At 36.2% G+C, this 17,762-nt stretch overlaps 1 protein-coding gene and 1 long non-coding RNA gene across 2 annotated transcripts; one reads left to right on the plus strand and one right to left on the minus strand.

Moving 5' to 3' along the window:
* The first annotated feature begins 11,453 nt into the window (after nucleotides 1–11,453).
* Nucleotides 11,454–14,948, plus strand: LOC111611121 (Fc receptor-like B). The gene is made up of 7 exons (XM_023346768.1): nucleotides 11,454–11,468; nucleotides 11,600–11,869; nucleotides 12,004–12,252; nucleotides 13,252–13,362; nucleotides 13,500–13,565; nucleotides 13,772–13,869; nucleotides 14,880–14,948. The coding sequence occupies exons 2-7, from the start codon at nucleotides 11,797–11,799 to the stop codon at nucleotides 14,946–14,948; spliced, it is 666 nt and encodes a 221-aa protein (XP_023202536.1). The 5' UTR covers nucleotides 11,454–11,468; nucleotides 11,600–11,796.
* Nucleotides 14,949–17,279: 2,331 nt separating this feature from the next.
* LOC111610913 lies at nucleotides 17,280–17,719 on the minus strand. Its single transcript, XR_002753809.1, has 3 exons — nucleotides 17,654–17,719; nucleotides 17,479–17,574; nucleotides 17,280–17,368 (listed from the first exon to the last, which is right to left on the minus strand). It is a non-coding gene; the product is annotated as an uncharacterized LOC111610913 (long non-coding RNA).
* Between the last annotated feature and the right edge of the window lie 43 nt (nucleotides 17,720–17,762).

A 17,762-nucleotide genomic window follows, 5' to 3' on the forward strand; every position in this document is an offset into this window, starting at 1 on the left:
GGGGAGAAGAGCCGCGCTCTCAACATCTCTGTTACAGGTCTGAACTCAGAATGACGTCTTAAAAAGTTTTTTTTTTTAAATAAACTAAAATAATGTTCTTCTAGATAATAAGCAAACATTGACAAATTCTATGGTTTATTTACAGAACAAAATTAATCAAGATAAATCATTTCAGAAAATTTTCCTCCTGTAATTTGAATCTGTAAAATTTAATAATAAACTAACCAAAATCTGATAAAACTGAAAAAATAAAAAATAAATAGGGATGTTCAAGAGTCATGTTTGTTTTTTACTTTATGCAAACCAGACATTTTAAAAGATAGATTTTCATATCTACTGAAAATAAACATGTAGATTTTGAATTTGTTATAAATCCAGCAGAAATCATAGAGTAACATTTGAAACTGTTCTACCTCCCATCAGGTGGATCAGTCATCCTGGATGTTTCTGCTCAACCAGTGAAGGAAGGATCTGCTGTGACTCTTCGGTGCATTCAGAAGGATACAGAGGAACCAGTCTTTAGTGATTTCTACAAAGATGGCGTCCATATTGGAACCTACTATGAAACCGATATGACCTTCACCAAGGTCACCAAGTCAGATGAAGGACTCTATAAATGCACCATTTCCAATTCAGGAGAGTCTGCTGAAAGCTGGCTGGCTGTTGTCAATCCAACAGGAGGTACGTTTGATACCACTGAATGTTATGAGGTTAAAATAATACTGGAAATATAAGAAGATATTCTATTAATCTTTGGGATAAAAATGGATGAGATTTGGTCTAAAGGAAAAAAGTTTTCAAAGTCTAAGCTTAGTTGCAGATTTATGTTCTTAGAAAGTCTTTGAAGAACTTACAGCAGAAAAATACGTTTCAAAGTTTAGCCTTCTGCAAACCTGCACAGCATTTAAACTGAAATTTATTCCACTTCTGGTTTGAACATTTGGTGAAGAGGTAGAGTAGGTGCTCTGTGTACGGAGGTGTTTGGTCCTGGAGTCAGCCATCTTGGATTCCTGACGCTGAAACCTTTGGCTGTCTGCATGTCTCTCACTGTTCACTGACCTGATTTCTTAAATCTTATTTTCAGGATCTAATGAAGAGATGCAGCCTTCGACTAATGTGCTGATTATAATCATCATTTTGTTGTCCGTCGTTTTCACTCTGCTGTTCTGGGTGATTGGACTGATTCTCTACAAGAAACACAAAGGTAGCGCTAGCTCGCTTCGAGATTCATAATCAGTTTCAGAATTTAAATGTTTTCTCTGCAACATGAGTTTGATCATTTATCTTGGTTTAAGTGGAGGAAACGTTCTGGTAAACTATAAACTCCTGGTGATGCCAAACATTCATGGCCATGAACCTGATTCTTTTAGGGCTTTTTAGTGGAAAACTTTAATTTTATTTTGACAATTTTATCTGAAATTATATCTACAGACTCAAATATATGCATATTTGGTCAAAAGTCTCTCTGCAAGGTCCACAAAATCCAAACTGTTTTTGTGGACAACGTCTTGCATAATTTTGGCAAAATATTTGTATTTTTTCCTAACAATATTGATAAAACTGTTATTGATAAAAGTCACTCATAGATTTGACTGAACCGAGGTTTGGGAAAACCGTTCCAGAAGTTTAAAGTTGGTTTTGTTTTTCCTTCCCTGAAACACATTTGATGTGTTGCACAAAATCTCTTTATCGTTTTGTCCTGAGAAAACAACAAGATTAAATGTTTCAAATAGAAACTGTAGACCAGATTTCCTCAAATCAAATCTGACCTAAACAAACTTTACTCAAATAAAAGTAGCAATACATAAAAAATAACCATCTAAAAAATTACCCAAGTATAAAAGTATTTAGTAAAAAGTCTACTCAAGTTTTAACTGATTAAATATCATTTAATATTTAAAAATTACATAATCATATGGAACAAAGTATAAGGTTAGGTGGAAATCTTGGTATATTAAGGACCAAAATGATAATAATTCATACAAGTAACAAACAAAATAGGCAAAATAAATATTTTCCAAATCAGTTTCTTTTAATATAAAACTTATTAAACTTTAACAAAAACTGCAGGTGTGTTTCTGTGTCTGGTGAATTTTTAATTAAAACATTTAGTGGATAGAAAATCAAGAAGTTTTACTCAAGTGAGTGTAGAGATACAACTCAAGTAAAAATAGAAAGTACAGTTTTGTAAAAATACTCCTAAAAATAATTTTTTTCAAAAAAGTTACTAAAATAAATGTAAGTGTGTAAATACTGAACTCTGGCTTCACCTCACCTGATTCAAGTAAACATTTCATTAAGAACTAAACTGAAGTAATTCAGTCATTTAATTGATGTGTGTTGAAGCAGAAACAAACGTAAAAGTTGCTGTCGACTTTCAAATGACCAAGAACCAAACAACCAAATATCTGCAGTGGATTCAATTTTTTTTTCTTTGTTTCATATTTGCAGTTATGAAAAATGAAATTGTCTCAGATCCAAATGATACAACGTATGCCTTGGTTAACAAGCCTTGGGGGAGGAAAGGTAGAAGTTTGTTTCTTTAGCACATTATTGTTAAAAACAGTAGAAGTCATGTTTAGTGCTTGGATATTTTCTTCACCAGGTGACTCTGCGAATAAACCGGATGATGTCACGTACGCCGCCGTTGAGATAAAGAAGAAAGGTATTATTACCATGACGACTTATTTATCCTCTGTGGTGCAGAACCGTGACATTCGCTCAGTTTTACACACCAACTCAGAACTCTTTTCAGACAGACAGACGTATCTATCGCACTGGGAGCAATTTTATCTGGTCAGCTAAGAAACACGTAGTAAAACCACCGGGCGCCGCGAGGGGCCCCTCAGTTTGCTCGTTTAGACAACAATAGAAATGAAATAGAAGCTGATTTCACTGCATCTAATTCTGCATCCACGCCTTCACAAATACCTGTCATGAAAACACACTAACAGCTTTAATGGAGTCAGAAATAACTGGTGCACAAAGCTGCAAAATATTTAAACTTAAGCCAACTGTGGTTTTCAAATGAATGTTCTTCTTTTTCCGTCCATCAGGGTCAAAGGTTTCCGGAGCGACCGCTGCCCAGCAGGAGCCAGTCTATTCTTTAATCACCCTGAAGAGAGGAGAGTTAAATTAGTCATGTTACATCAGCTCAGTCTGTTTCCGTCCCTTTAAACAATGCTAGAATGATCCAGTCACTAACATTTTTGTCTGAGGTTGAAATTGACAAAGTGATGATAAAAATGACACCCTGAAAACTTTAACGGTTTGTTTATTGTTCTAAACCTTGAAAAATGAAATGTGGAGTTCGTTTCATCTGTTCATGTTTAGTTATCAGGCTTGTGGTATTGTCTATTTTTGATTCTGTTGTTCTCTTTATGTCGTCACACATCTGTTTGTTCTTTCATAAGAGCAAAGCAGTGATGGTCTGTGCATTAATACAGCTCAGCGATTCTTAGCTCACATGTCTCTAAAGTGGGATTTACTCACAGTCCTTCACCTTTAAGGATCCATCATTGAACCACTGCAGGTTCCTCTCTAGACTTACTTATAAAGGACTTTTAGGTGAGTTTAAAAGACCAGAATTTGACTTTGGGTTCAAGGCTGTAAATTAACAGCATGATACCAGATCCTCCGATCAATGTGTTTACGTCAGAGTTTATACAATGACTTGGCAAAAAAAGACCAAATCAACTGGTGTCTTTATGTCATGATTTGACCTGTCAGATAGATATACAGTATATTGTCAGTAAATGTGCTCTGTATGCTCTGTGTCTATATTTCTCTCCTCCTTCGCCGTGTGCTTGCTGGTAGGAGTGGCTGCTGTCACACAGTTTAATGCAATTTGTGGTTCATTAAAATAAATGACTTCTGCTTATTGACACAAAAAATTAATTTCATTTTGTTGTGTTGTATTATATAGAATGAATTACGTTTTCTGTTTGAAATTTAAGTTACTTTGAGATGATATTTGTTGTGATTTGGCAACAGTAAAATTCACTTTTAGTGAAATAATTTCTTGCACAACTTTGAACAGGAGAGTCTTTTTGATTAGTAAAACTTGTCACTGACATTTTTAATGTCAGAAAGTCATATGCTGCTGAAACACGCAAAATATTTTATCATATATTATCCTAAATGTCCGTCTTTGTTATAACATCCAAAACCTTAATGCAACTCCATTTTTCTTTTCTATCTTTTTATATTAATGGCTGTGGAAACAACTGATTTTTCCTGTGAATTAAATCAACGAGATGAATTATGAGTTTTTGTTTTTTTTGATTGTTTTTATTTTGCTTTTAATGTTGATGCTATACTGTTATAATTTAAAGAAAAAAAATCATATTGAATATAAAACAAAGTGAAGCTCTAGTGCAGACGGCTGAAAACTGGACAAAGTGACTTCACTCCCACTAACATCTCATAATGTCTTTACTGCAGTTAAACTGAGACAGATCAGTCAGTTTGTCATGAGCTCCACATTAGCAGCATGTGGCCCCAGGGCCGGCCCCAGGCATAAGCAAACTGAGCAGCCGCTTAGGGCCCCAGGGCCACTAAGGGGCCCCCTCAGAGGAGCTGTTTTATTTATTTATTTTTTGTAATAATTTCTATGTCATTATAATTTAAAAAACACACAATTTCAATATGAAGGGATTTGTTTTTACAATAACATATATTTGATAATATATGTAGAAATCATTATTTTATGGATAAAAAGAAAAAAATAAATTGCTCCTAGGGCCCCCTGGTGGCCGCGGTAGGTACCGCACGCTTCGCCGGTAACATGAGCTGCTGTGCAGAGCATCCAAACATCCAAACATCCAAAACTCCGGTCAGAAGTTAAGTCAGCAAAATAATGTCTCAAAAAAGAGGACTGATCCTTCAGAGAGGGAGAAAAGAAAAAAGTCAAGATAAAGATTTGTTTTAATCTGTCTTGGTAATATAATATAATGTAAAAGATTTGTAAAGCTGCTCCTACTACAACACACACTTTCCGCTCGCTCTCACAAACATATATATATATATATATATATATATACAGTATATATATATATATATTTTTTTTTTCATTTTTTTCTCCAAAGAGTTTTTGCGGCTCTAGTGGCTCGTATTTTTTCCACAGTAGGCAGACAGAAAGGAGGGTGAGGAGAGGGGGGAAGACATGCGGTAAAGGTCGTCGGGACCGGGAGTCGAACCCGCGTCGAGGATTAAGGCCTCCAAACGTGGGGCGTGCTAACCCGCTGCGCCACCACAGCACGCCCCATACAGTATATATATATATAGTTTCATCTAAGCAGAAGACTTGCAGGTGTGAATTTCTTTCTTCAAAAGTGTGCAGTTTTAGTTAAGCCAGACATAAAACGTGGGGCCACCCAAGTTTATTATCAAGTCACCAAATGTGTGCAGTGTACAAACCAATATTTACTTTTCTTGTGGTTTATTAAAAAAGTTGTTTTTCCAACCTGTGTTTTCCCAGATCTTGACCTCAAGACTCGGCTCATCGTCAGCGCAGCTTCACTGGGAGTCGCAGTTTTCCTCCTTCTCATTCGCTGTGCAGGTTTCCTAGAAACACAACTTGGATAACAAGCAAATTGTTGAGTTTTAAAATGTAAAATCCTTATGTAATAAAATATGTCAGTTACTTCGAGATGCATCATATCATATGATTACCAGTAAAATTGATTTTGTTCATTCATATATTTCCAGTGTTTTAATGAACATTTTTAAAGTTAATAAGAATTAACTGAGAAGTACTTCAAAATGTTCTTATCATGATTAAATCATTGCTTTGTTGATTGTGGTTTTTTGATGCTCTTATTCTTCTCTTGCCTTCGGTCCCTGCAGCTGCAGGAAATCCTCTCCTGCCGTCCCTAAAGCCACTTCAAATTTAAACAATAAATCCTAATGTAATGTGATATGTGCTGAGATTCTCTATTGAATTTTTACATGTTAATGTACAATAAGTTGAATTCGTTTTCCTCTGGTAAAAAGGCGAAACTGTCTGCATTTATTTTGCTCATTATTTTACAAAATATAATGTCTAAGTTTGGCTTGGTTGGAACTATGTGTGTGGCTGATTTATGAAAACATAAACAGAAAACTAAATAAACTTTTATCACTTTTTGGAGTCAAAGTTGGAAAGAATGTTCCAATTTTACAAGTTCCAAGTAGAGCTTTGCTGTCACTGAGGTAAATATATTTTTGAATACAATCATGTTATATTTATGTTGTACAAACAAAAATATATTGTACAAGCATGATAATTATATTGCATAACCTTTGTTAATGGCTATTTTATATTTTAATCAATGAAATTGCACTGATTTATGATTTTAGCAGAGCAGAAAAGAGAAGAAAAACAGAGAAAAAGAAAGAATTGCAATGAGAAATTTAGCAAACTAAAACAAAGACTGTGGGCCGGGTTGAACCTTTTCTGTCTCTCTATCTCTGAACTACCAAACCCTGATAGAAACTGAAAGGAAAAGATACGCCGGTTGGTTAAAACCTGACAAAAGAACAAAAAGAAAGCAGCCTTCATTCCTTTCACTGCATTTGATCTGACAGCAATGGAAACTTCAGTGAGAATCTATGTTGCACTTTTTGCTCTTGCAGCCTCAACAGGTAAGTCTTTCACGATTCTAAAACAGCTGAGATTAAAGATAATAGTTTAACTTTCACTTATGCCAATATGATGAAACCTCTGACCCAGAATAGAACCCAGCCGTTAACAACCACTGATTAAAATGGCATTGTAGGATTAGTTTCCAGATAATATGACTAGAGGACGGCACCATGATTACATTTCAGAGTAAAAAAAAGTTTTAGAGACTTTTAACAACAATAATTGTAGCAAAAACAGAGCAGTCCATGACACATTTAAGGTGGCAAAACTAAAACAGAGGAAATGAGGGAAGCCACACAACGAGTTTTCTTGCGCAAGAGGCACAGTTCCTGCCGGGGCCCAGACTTTATCTTTACACCCATCTTACTCCAGAATGTGTCTGGCCCCCAGGCACTGCAGGTCAGGACATGTCCTGTCCGGATCACTACAAGACAATTTACAAGAAACAGAAACATAACATACAGCTGTTTTAATTCAAACCTCAGACTGAAGAACTTTTGGCCTCCAAGTCACTTAAACTCTTTTAAATCCCAGATCTCTCTGTGCTAAGGCTCTATTAATTAATGATTTCATCACTGAGCATAATATCAATGTTATGTTTCTGACAGAAACATGGTTGAATGATAATAATGAACCAATCGAACTAATTGAATCTGCGCCTCCTAACTACAATTTCTTCAGTGAGAATAGAAAACACAAAAAAGGAGGAGGCGTGGCTTCAATATTTAAGAATATACCATAAATTACAGTAAAATCTCTTTGGGTCACTTCACCTCTTTTGAGTATCTTGGAATTGAGGTTAAAGGCCACAAACGAACTTTGACAGTAACTCTATACAAAACTCCAACTTTTGTGGAAAATTTCTTTACTGACTTGAATGAGCAACAAACTTTTATATGTATTGATTATGATTGTTTAATAATTGTCGGTGATTTCAACATTCATGTTGGCAACCCCCAAGACAGAGGGGCAAAAAAGCTCGCTAATATTTTAGAGACTTTTTGTCTAACACAACATGTCAAACAAGCAACACACACTCAAGGACACACACTGGACCTGGTTATCAGTAAGGGTGTGAATATTTCCAATCTCTCTGTAACTGCGCATTCAATCCATGCATTCATCTTCAGTCGTATTGATTATTGCAACAGCGTCTTCACAGGTCTGTCCAACAAATCAATCAAACAGCTGCAGCTGATCCAGAATGCTGCTGCTGGCGTTCTGACTAAAACCAGGAAGATAGAGCACATAACACCAGTTTTAAAGTCCCTCCACTGGCTCCCTGTAGCTCAAAGAATAGACTTTAAAATACTGTTGTTAGTTTATAAATCACTGAACGGCTTAGCACCACAATACATTAAAGATCTGTTGTTGTATCAACCTTCCAGACCTCTCAGGTTCTGGTTCTGGTTCTGCTCTGCATCCCCAGAACCAGAACCAAACGAGGAGAAGCAGCTTTCAGCATCTATGCACCACAAATTTGGAACAAACTTCCAGAAAACTGTAAAACAGCTGAAACACTGACTTCTTTTAAATCTGGACTAAAAACCCACCTGTTTAGGATTGTATTTGAAATGTAATCAATTACAAATTTATTGATGGAAACTGACTTAATGTCGTGTTTTGATTATTGATTCTATGTTGCCTTGTGTTTCTGTGTTTGTAATGATGTAAAGCACCTTGAAATGTCTTGCTGCTGAAATGTGCTATACAAATAAAATTTGATTTGATTTTTGATTTGATTTCTGTCTGCGTTTCCCATCACCCATCAACTATCAGAGATAACATTAATTTCTATTTTTCTGAGGACAATTACCAAACTATTTTTTCAAAATTGTGTTACAAAAGAAACGTTTCAATACTTACACCTTCCTTTTCCTCATTGATAATACAATGTGATGCACATGCTTAGCTAAAGTCTGACTGTGTATAAAAATATTTTTTTTCTGCTCCAGTTCAATCTGCACCAGCTCAAGAATATTTCAGCCAACATCATAAAGATACACAAGGACAAGAAAATGAAAAGCAGACATACGCCATGCTGACGTCTCATAACACCTCAACAGGTAAAGCTCACGTTTGGTTGTTTGTTCAAAATGACCTTATAATAATCACACCACACTTCTGATAAAACGGGTTCATACAAATGTCTTCTATGGCATTTGAACCTCTCAAGCTGCTTTCATTGTATCTGTGCTTAGAAATTTTGAAGAAACAAAAAGTGTGGCCTTGTGTTAAAAAATAATTTGACAGTCTACTGGGTTTGATTTCCTCTACAAAACAGAAGAAGTGCAGTTCATTAAGAGATAAATACAGTTCATTTATGAAGACATTGAAATAAGGTTCCTACTGAATAATCAATCTGAAACATTCTCCTACAAATCTCTGAGCAGTCATTCTTCATATTAATTTGAACATTTTAATGTCTCGTGTAACAACATGTGATCTGTCCTACTCTTCAGCTGAATGTATAACAAGTTCAGTTTTATGATTGTGTGAATTTTTCCTCTTTCTCTCAGGATTAAACATTTCGACTGGGCAACTGATCGGCATCATTGTCGGCATCATCGTTGTTGTGCTCATATTCACCGTTCCTTGTGCTGTTAAGGCAGGTATGTTTGGACAGAAAAAAAGTTTTACTGGTAAAATATTGACTATATCCAATACAGAAAAAAGGGACAACATAGCAAGTTAATACTTCATTTATGCTAAACCTAATTTATAGATCAGAATAAATGTATACTTTCATTTGGTCCAGTCTTTTAGAAAGGAAAGTTTAGAAAAGATGGATGTTTTTGAAAGAACATTATTTTGTTGATAATGCATGTTTATTTATTTTTCAGGTCTCAGTCGTTCTTGGGCAGCATTTTGTGATTATTATTGTAACTGTTGCCAGTTATGCTTTCATATTGTCCTTGCTGTAGCTGAGTGCGCTGACACTGCATCCTGACTCGGCGCCTTGAGTTTCTCTGGGCTTCAGCAGCTCAGCATCTCCAGGGAGAAACTCTGCTGCACTCAGCCAGACTCATTTAAAACCTGTGGAGTATTTTAATGCACATGGCTTGTGTCACAGCATTATGGGATGCCCACATTGTTTTTTAAAATGTTTTCAGCTTTTACATTCATTTCATAGTTAAACAGAGACGGTACTGGATGATAAAGCTCCTGGTCTATCCTGGTCTGGTCTAATCTATTTAGTTGAAACAATTATGTTGAATATCATTTAGTGGTCAAATAAATGTATGTTATAAAATATCACACTTATGAAAGAGTAGGATGCTTGCTTTGTTTCTTGTAAATATTTGTTGGTCATCTTGTAATTGTTCATAAATGAAGTGTATTTCTTCACTAATTTGGTTAATATTTTCTCAGGATTTGTTTTTTTCTGTGTTGATTTGAGTTTTCTGTGTGTTTATTTTTGGGTTTCTGTGTCTTGAGTCTCTGTGTTGTCCTGTCTACCCCTTGATTGTTCCCAGGTGTGTCTCGTTCTGTGATTACCCTCTGTGTATTTAATGTCACCTGTGTCTCTGTGTCTCTGTGTCGGGTCCTTGTTGTACCCGTTGTACCTGTTTGTCATTCCTGTCGTTCCTGTCGTGTTGCATCTGAAGTCACCAGTTGCTACCAGTTTTGAACCTTAGTTTTTGCTCATCTGTGCTGCCTGGACTTTTGGATTATTTGTGCCTTTTTCTCCATTAAATCATCTTCATTTCACCTCCACCTGGGTCCTCTGCGTTTTCCTCACCACCTCTACAGCCATCATTTATACTACCATGTATACATTCCTATTGAAAATATCATTTTAATACCAACCTATTTATCTCAATAAATTATGTACAGTTGTAAATTGCAGCTGGAATTCATTTGAAAAAATAAAATATGGCACAAGCCTCAAAATTCATATTTAATTGCAATGAACCTTTTCTACAACATGTTTCCATATTCAGGATGGCTGTAATATATCAGCTCCTCCAGTCAAATTGACCTTATTTTCAAAATAAAGTCTGTAAATGGTGATTGGTTGTGCTCTGTGTCACGTGACACTCAGATGCAGAAGCAAGCAGAAAATTGTGTTGATTTTTTTTATAATAAATACAACTCTAAACAAACTATTCTAATCATTTGGTTGTTTGCAGTCCATCCAGGAGATACTGTACATACAAGTCGTCCATATTTGGAAACATGAACAACAACGCAAAAAAACCCAACTCAGTCAGAATTGAGCCTGCAGAGGGATGTAGCCTTGGTGAAACGCTTGACATGACAACATCTCTGTACCACATTCAATGGTCACATCATGATGTGGGAAAATTGCAATAAGGTTGTAATTTTTGTATTGCTATTTGTTTATTCTAAGTCTTGGATAAGGCTTTGGATAAGGGATCCAAAGCTTGTTTCCCAGGCTTTGGATCGTTTATCCTTTTTGTATAAAACTCATGTGTTTCTCTGCCTGGCAGAGCTTTCCGTTCAGACTTGCTTCATTACTGATTGTCCTGTGAGCTCTCTGAGTTGTGCACAATTCATGAATAAACCTGATTGAGTGATTTTACCTGAACAGTGCTTGGAAATAGTTTTTTTCCACGACACATCACATAAAACAGACTTCAGAGTTTCCACATGGTTCTGTTGAGTGGCAAAACGTCCATCAGAGCAGGTTGACTTAATTAATGTTTTACTTTTAGACCAAATGTATTTAACAAAGTAATGTGAGATCTGGGGCTGCATTTGTACATAAACACTGAAACAGGAAGTTGTGGCTGCAGTGACAACATTGGTGCAGTCGGTACTCAGACCACCGATCAGTCACTGTGCAGTATGGAGGTCACAACACTGTGCGCTATTTTTGGTAAGTTAAACAATTTTGTGAAACTGATCTTAATTTATGGCGTATAAAAGTAAATTCTAGTTGCATATTAGTTGGTGAAGGAATTTCTTCAGTGTTTCTCCAACACATTTACAAGCTGCTTCCTTCTGCAGTTTCTTTTCAGGTTCTTCCGAACAGATCGCAGTTCTTCCAGTATGAATCTGTCGCCTTCAGCCTGAACTGTGACCAGCAGGAAGACGCTGCTGCATGGAGAATAAAAAGGAACACATCCAAACAAATCAATTCACTTTGTCCTTCATATTCAACTGGAACGGCTGGATCTTCATGCTTTCTAAGTGAGCTTTATGAAATGGACTCTGGAGTGTACTGGTGTGAATCTGAGGCTGGGAAGATCAGCAACACCATCAACATCACTGTTACTGGTAAAATATTAACTAAACACAGTTTATTCTCTTATTGTTGATAAATATTTGGATCAGTTTGGGAGAAGAAATGTTTCACCTTCTCAGATTTTTGTAGAGGAATCAACAAATGAGAGAGATACTCTTTTATTCAGACGGTGAGTTGATCCTGGAGATCTCAGCTCTTCCAGTGATGGAAGGAGACGATGTGGTTCTGCGATGTACAACGAGGAGAACACTATCTGGAAATATTTCATCTACGTTTTATAAAGACGATCTTTTCATTGGGAACAGTGTGAGAGGAAACATAACTCTACAGAGGGTTTCTAAATCCGACGAAGGACTCTACAAGTGCCACATATCTGGAGTTGGAGAATCACCAGACAGTTTTCTGACTGTCAGAGGTTAGTGGATTCAAAACATCATATTGAGTTGTTTGGAAATAATCTAGATAAAAAAAACATGAAGGACAACATTTACTCTGCATCTCACTGAGTGAAAACAAAGATTTGAAGGTACAAGTCTGTGTTAAATTGGGCTTTTTGGAGAGGAGATGCTAATTCTACAACTAAATTCTCTGTCATTAACCAGACCAACATTTTTTCTTAAAAAGAAAATATTGAGGATAGTCCAAAGAATTTTATACCCAACCAGGAAGAAACATTGTGAGTAGGAACAAAAGGTAGATATGAGCTTTCTACCTTTAAACTGATTATAGATAATGAATGATTCTTCCATTATGACCAAAACTCAAGATGCTTCAGCAAGTCAACGTAGGAGACGTTAATGTCTGTTATCCAGATCTGACCAGTGCAGGGAGTTGAAGTCTTCAGCTCCAGATCAGCACCTCCAGTAATGTAAAACATTTAAGTTTCTGTATGTAAAATTGCTCCACTTTGGTCCAGATTGGTTTTGTATCATCATCTTAGGCATTTCAACAGAGGGTTGTTGTATCTCAGTTTATTGTTGCTGTATAATGAGTAACACATAATGATGGTCAATAAACAGTGGCAGGCAGCTTAAGGTAAGTTGATTGGCCATGCTTCAAATTGCCTGGTTATTGTTGTCATGAATTTCACAAGCTGTAAGTAAATTGCTCATTTAAACCACCTGGAAAGAATAATATGATTCCAGGTGAGTCTAGAAACCGGTTGACCTCAGTATGAGAGGGCATCATAAATTGGTTAGTAAATAATTTAAATTCTTCATTTTATTGTTTTATGAATAAGATTCTCTCCTAACAAGCTCATATACTTGATTTGGGATTGCATTTGAAGCTGAACTTTATAGATTTATCATGTTATTTCTGACTGAAAGTGTTGACTGTTGTCTCTGAGGAATGAAACTGCAGCCAGTCTTTGCTGTGCTGCTTCATCTCTAACTTGTGGTTTTCTGCTCTTTAGCAGGATTTCCTGAATCGCCGCCTTTACATGGAAACATTGTACTTCCTGTGATGGTTACTGGAGTTTCATTTTTTCTAGTGACGTTGTTCTGCCTGTGGAAAAACCATCCAGGTCGGACATTACTTACTTTTACTTTGTGAAACATGAATACTATCAATGTTAGGCTGGACACAACGTCATTAAATTATACATTAAATTTCAAGCTGTAACTAAATATGGTTAAAAATCAAATTTGTTCTGTTATACAGACAATTTTGACTCTTCCATCGTGTTGTATACTGGAGCAATCAACAGACAAACACAAAGAGCAAAAGGTAAACCTGAACACACAGAGCAGTGCTTTTGTTTTTGTTCCAACTGGATGCTTTTCAGTTGAATATTTGTATTCAAAATCCACATAGTTTTAAGAAAATAAGATGTTTCTGAGTTTTAAGTCAATCTTAAGATTGAGAGAAAAAAAAAGCTAAATTTACACGAGAAAATTAAACAAAAATGTTGAAAATTTGTATTTTCGTTTCAGATGCTGTCCAGAGGGGGCGCTGCTCTGCGTTGTCCACTGTGGTGGTGTACAGGCCGGCCCTCGGACCGGCCCTCAGACCGGCCCTCGGACCAGCAAGAGTTCGGACTTATATAGCCTACAGAGAGTACAGGAACAAACAACTAATATTTTCATCGCTACATAATAAAAGTGTAACCCACTCACCTGCCAACGACTATAATTAATACAAAAGTTTAAAGATATAAGCAGTTTGTTTCAAGTTTGAACACTTTTGATGGTATAACTACGATGTTCTTGTTCAAAGTTCTGCATGATTTACTGACAATAAGTTTGTTTATACAAGAAACTGACAACTGAATCATTGTTCAAACATCCTTCACCTAGAGATCAATATTTTTGTTGAAAAATTGTAAATATATGTTTTTATTGTGAAATTGAGTTTTTTTTTTTTTTACTTTAACAGAAAATGTTCTGGGTTCATGTACTAAATCACACCACTATATCAATATAAATATGAATACAACCCACTATGGTCATAATCTTTTATCTAGTCCTTTGTGCTGCTTGGCTGACCTGAAAGTTTCATAATTATTGACATTAATTATCGTTAATGTCCGGATTCCTGCAGCAATAGTTGGGAAATATGGACGTCTATTGAAAGACCATAATCGAAAAGTCACTTTATCTTCTGTGCAGTGAGACGGAACAAAATGTGATATTTAGCTTTTTTCATGATTGTGTCAGTTTATCAGAAGCCAGTGGTCACCATGTTGTTTCTCACCTGTGGTTGTCCTGACCTGAAGCAGGACGCTGAGTCAGCAGTCTGTTCCTGGAAACACTGGGCTTCCTGTAGTCATCATGAACGCTTCATTTTTCTTAGTGACGCTGCTCAGAAACCACCAAGGCCATGACATTATACTGCAAACACAGCCGTCAATAACTTATTTATTTCCCAATTAATCAATTTTAATTGTATATGTAAAGCCAACATATACTTTGTGCTGCAGATAAATGTGAATCCTCAGTTGCTTCGTACATTAAGAACAGCAACAAAAGTGAAGTGACTTTTCTTTTGTTCATCAACATCGGTGTGGAAAATACCACAAGTTCTCTGGACTTCTCCTTGTAGGCTGGTCTGGACTGTGATTGGCTGGTCTGCCTGTCAATCATGGTCGACGACGACCTATCAGAGCCTTAATGTGTTGGCAGAACAGATGTTTTTTGTAGTAGCTTGCAGTAGTTCAATAGTTTAGCAACTGTAGTTATAGGTGTGATATTTGCTGATCATTTTTGTTTCGTTGCATCAAGAATTGTAAGTTGAGCGACGATAAAAGACGCCACATCTTTGAACGGATGCCTGCAGTTGTTTCTGATGCAAATCACCTTTAGTTCAGTCGGACTTCTGATGTGACTGTTTCTGTGGTTGCTCAGACCAACAGGATGTTCTGTAGAATCGTCTTTCATTTTGAGGTTGGATGAAACAAACAGTTTGATGTTCTGCACTGATAAACAGTAAATGCAGCAAACTCACCGTGTTTGTGAAGATTTAGGAAACTTAACTGGTTTGAATCCTACATAAAGAACAGGGATTTCTTTGTTTCAATTGAAAACTTTTCATCAAAGAGGTCAAAGGTCACATGTGGGGTACCCCAAGGTTCAATCCTAGGACCCCTTTTATTCAATATTTATATGCTCCCACTAGCTCAGGTTATAACAGGAAATAATATTAGCTACCATAACTATGCAGATGACACACAGCTCTACATTACGATGTCACCAGGTGACCTTTGACCCCATCCAATCACTGAACAGATGCTTAGAACAGATAAATGTGTGGATGTGCCAAAACTTTCTCCAGCTGAACAGAAACAAAACTGAAGTTATTATTTTTGGACCTAAAGAGGAACGATCTAGAGTTATAGATCTAGAGTTATAGATCTAGAGTTATAGATCTAGAGTTATAGATCTAGAGTCAATGCACAGCTTCAGTTATTACAACTAAAACCAGCCATCAGGCCCGAAACCTGGGAGTAGTGATGGACTCTGACCTGAACCTCCAGAGCCACATAAAGACAGTTACAAAGTCGGCCTTCTATCACCTGAAGAACATTTCCAGGATTAAAGGACTGATGTCTCAGCCAGATCTAGAGAAACTCATCCATGCCTTCATCTTCAGTCGTATTGATTATTGCAACAGCGTCTTCACAGGTCTGTCCAACAAATCAATCAAACAGCTGCAGCTGATCCAGAATGCTGCTGCTGGCGTTCTGACTAAAACCAGGAAGATAGAGCACATAACACCAGTTTTAAAGTCCCTCCACTGGCTCCCTGTAGCTCAAAGAATAGACTTTAAAATACTGTTGTTAGTTTATAAATCACTGAACGGCTTAGCACCACAATACATTAAAGATCTGCTGTTGTTGTATCAACCTTCCAGACCTCTCAGGTTCTGGTTCTGGTTCTGTCCTGCATCCCCAGAACCAGAACCAAACGAGGAGAAGCAGCTTTCAGCATCTATGCACCACAAATTTGGAACAAACTTCCAGAAAACTGTAAAACAGCTGAAACACTGACTTCTTTTAAATCTCAACTGAAAACCCACCTGTTTAAGATTGTATCTGAAATGTAATCAATTACAAATTTATTGATGGAACTTGATTTAATGATTGATTCTATATTGCATTGTGTTTCTGTGTTTGTAATGATGTAAAGCACTTTGAAATGTCTTGCTGCTGAAATGTGCTATACAAATAAAATTTGATTGATTGATTGATTGATTGATTGATTGATTGATTGATTGATTGATTGATTGATTGATTGATTGATTGATTGATAGGACCAGAGCCGCTCATGAATAGTGAAAATCCAAGAACATTCCAGCTCCACTCTAAAACATGAATAACTATCTATTAGTTCACACAACAAATTTACCGTAATACTTGTAAATAAGTGCAGTGGAAACCATCTTTGCGCTCCTGTGGAAGGCAGGATCTTTATTTCTGCTTTTGCAGGTTCAGCCAGTCATTATCTTGGACTGGTTTCTTTACTATGCTTGTTAAACTCTGCATTGCATTGATTTAAATGTTCACACTGTCAGATAAAGCTGGGATACATTTTTATTGGAAAACAAAAACATCTCGTTGTAGCATGAAACACAAATGGACACTTTAAATTAAATATAAGTAAAGTAATCCAAACCAGTTTTGTGTCTTGTAGATAACACAAGAAAATAAATATTGTGCAAAAATAATTACATTTAGACTATTTATGATAACTTTGTTTGGCTTAAATTTACACAACAATATATATATATATATATATATATATATATATATATATATATATATATATATATATATATATATATATATATATATATATATATATATATATCACACCATCACCTAATTAAATAATGTGATTAAACTGACTGTTTTCCAAGGATTAAATTAAAAATAGCAGTTTCAGAGTTGTCATTAGCTAACTGCTGAAGTTCAGTTCATCTAAAAGACTATTAAATATATAGTTTTATGAATCTTCTTCCTCTTCCTCTTCCTCTGCCGGTGCTGAAACGTCTTCAGAGGTTTTAGATTCTGCTTCCTTTTGGATTTCTCTCAGCTGAAGAAGGAAAGATGATGTAGATTCACTGACTTGGTCATTTAAAACTCAATCTGGTGTTACTGTTTCAAAAAAACACCTGAGAGAATCGTTCTAAAACAGAAGCAAACCTGGTTGTTCTTATTTTCATATTCCTTCCTCAGAACCTTCAGGTCTCTGTCAAGCTCCTCCCTCCACTCTCGCTCCTCTGCGATTATTGTTTTATACTGTAATGAAGTGAGACATTTCATTTATCATAAGCTTTGGAAGCATAAAGCCGAGGTATCTGCAGTATTCATGTCTCACCTCCTGGTTGTATCTCTCCTTCAGGTCAGCCAGCTGAGCCTCCAGCTGCTGGTTCTTTTCAGCCAGAGCCTCAGACTGAGCCTGGGCTTCTGTCAGCTGCACAACAAAA

Source organism: Xiphophorus maculatus, chromosome 14 (genome assembly GCF_002775205.1).
Source record: "Xiphophorus maculatus strain JP 163 A chromosome 14, X_maculatus-5.0-male, whole genome shotgun sequence".
Classification (NCBI taxonomy): Eukaryota; Metazoa; Chordata; class Actinopteri; order Cyprinodontiformes; family Poeciliidae; genus Xiphophorus; species Xiphophorus maculatus.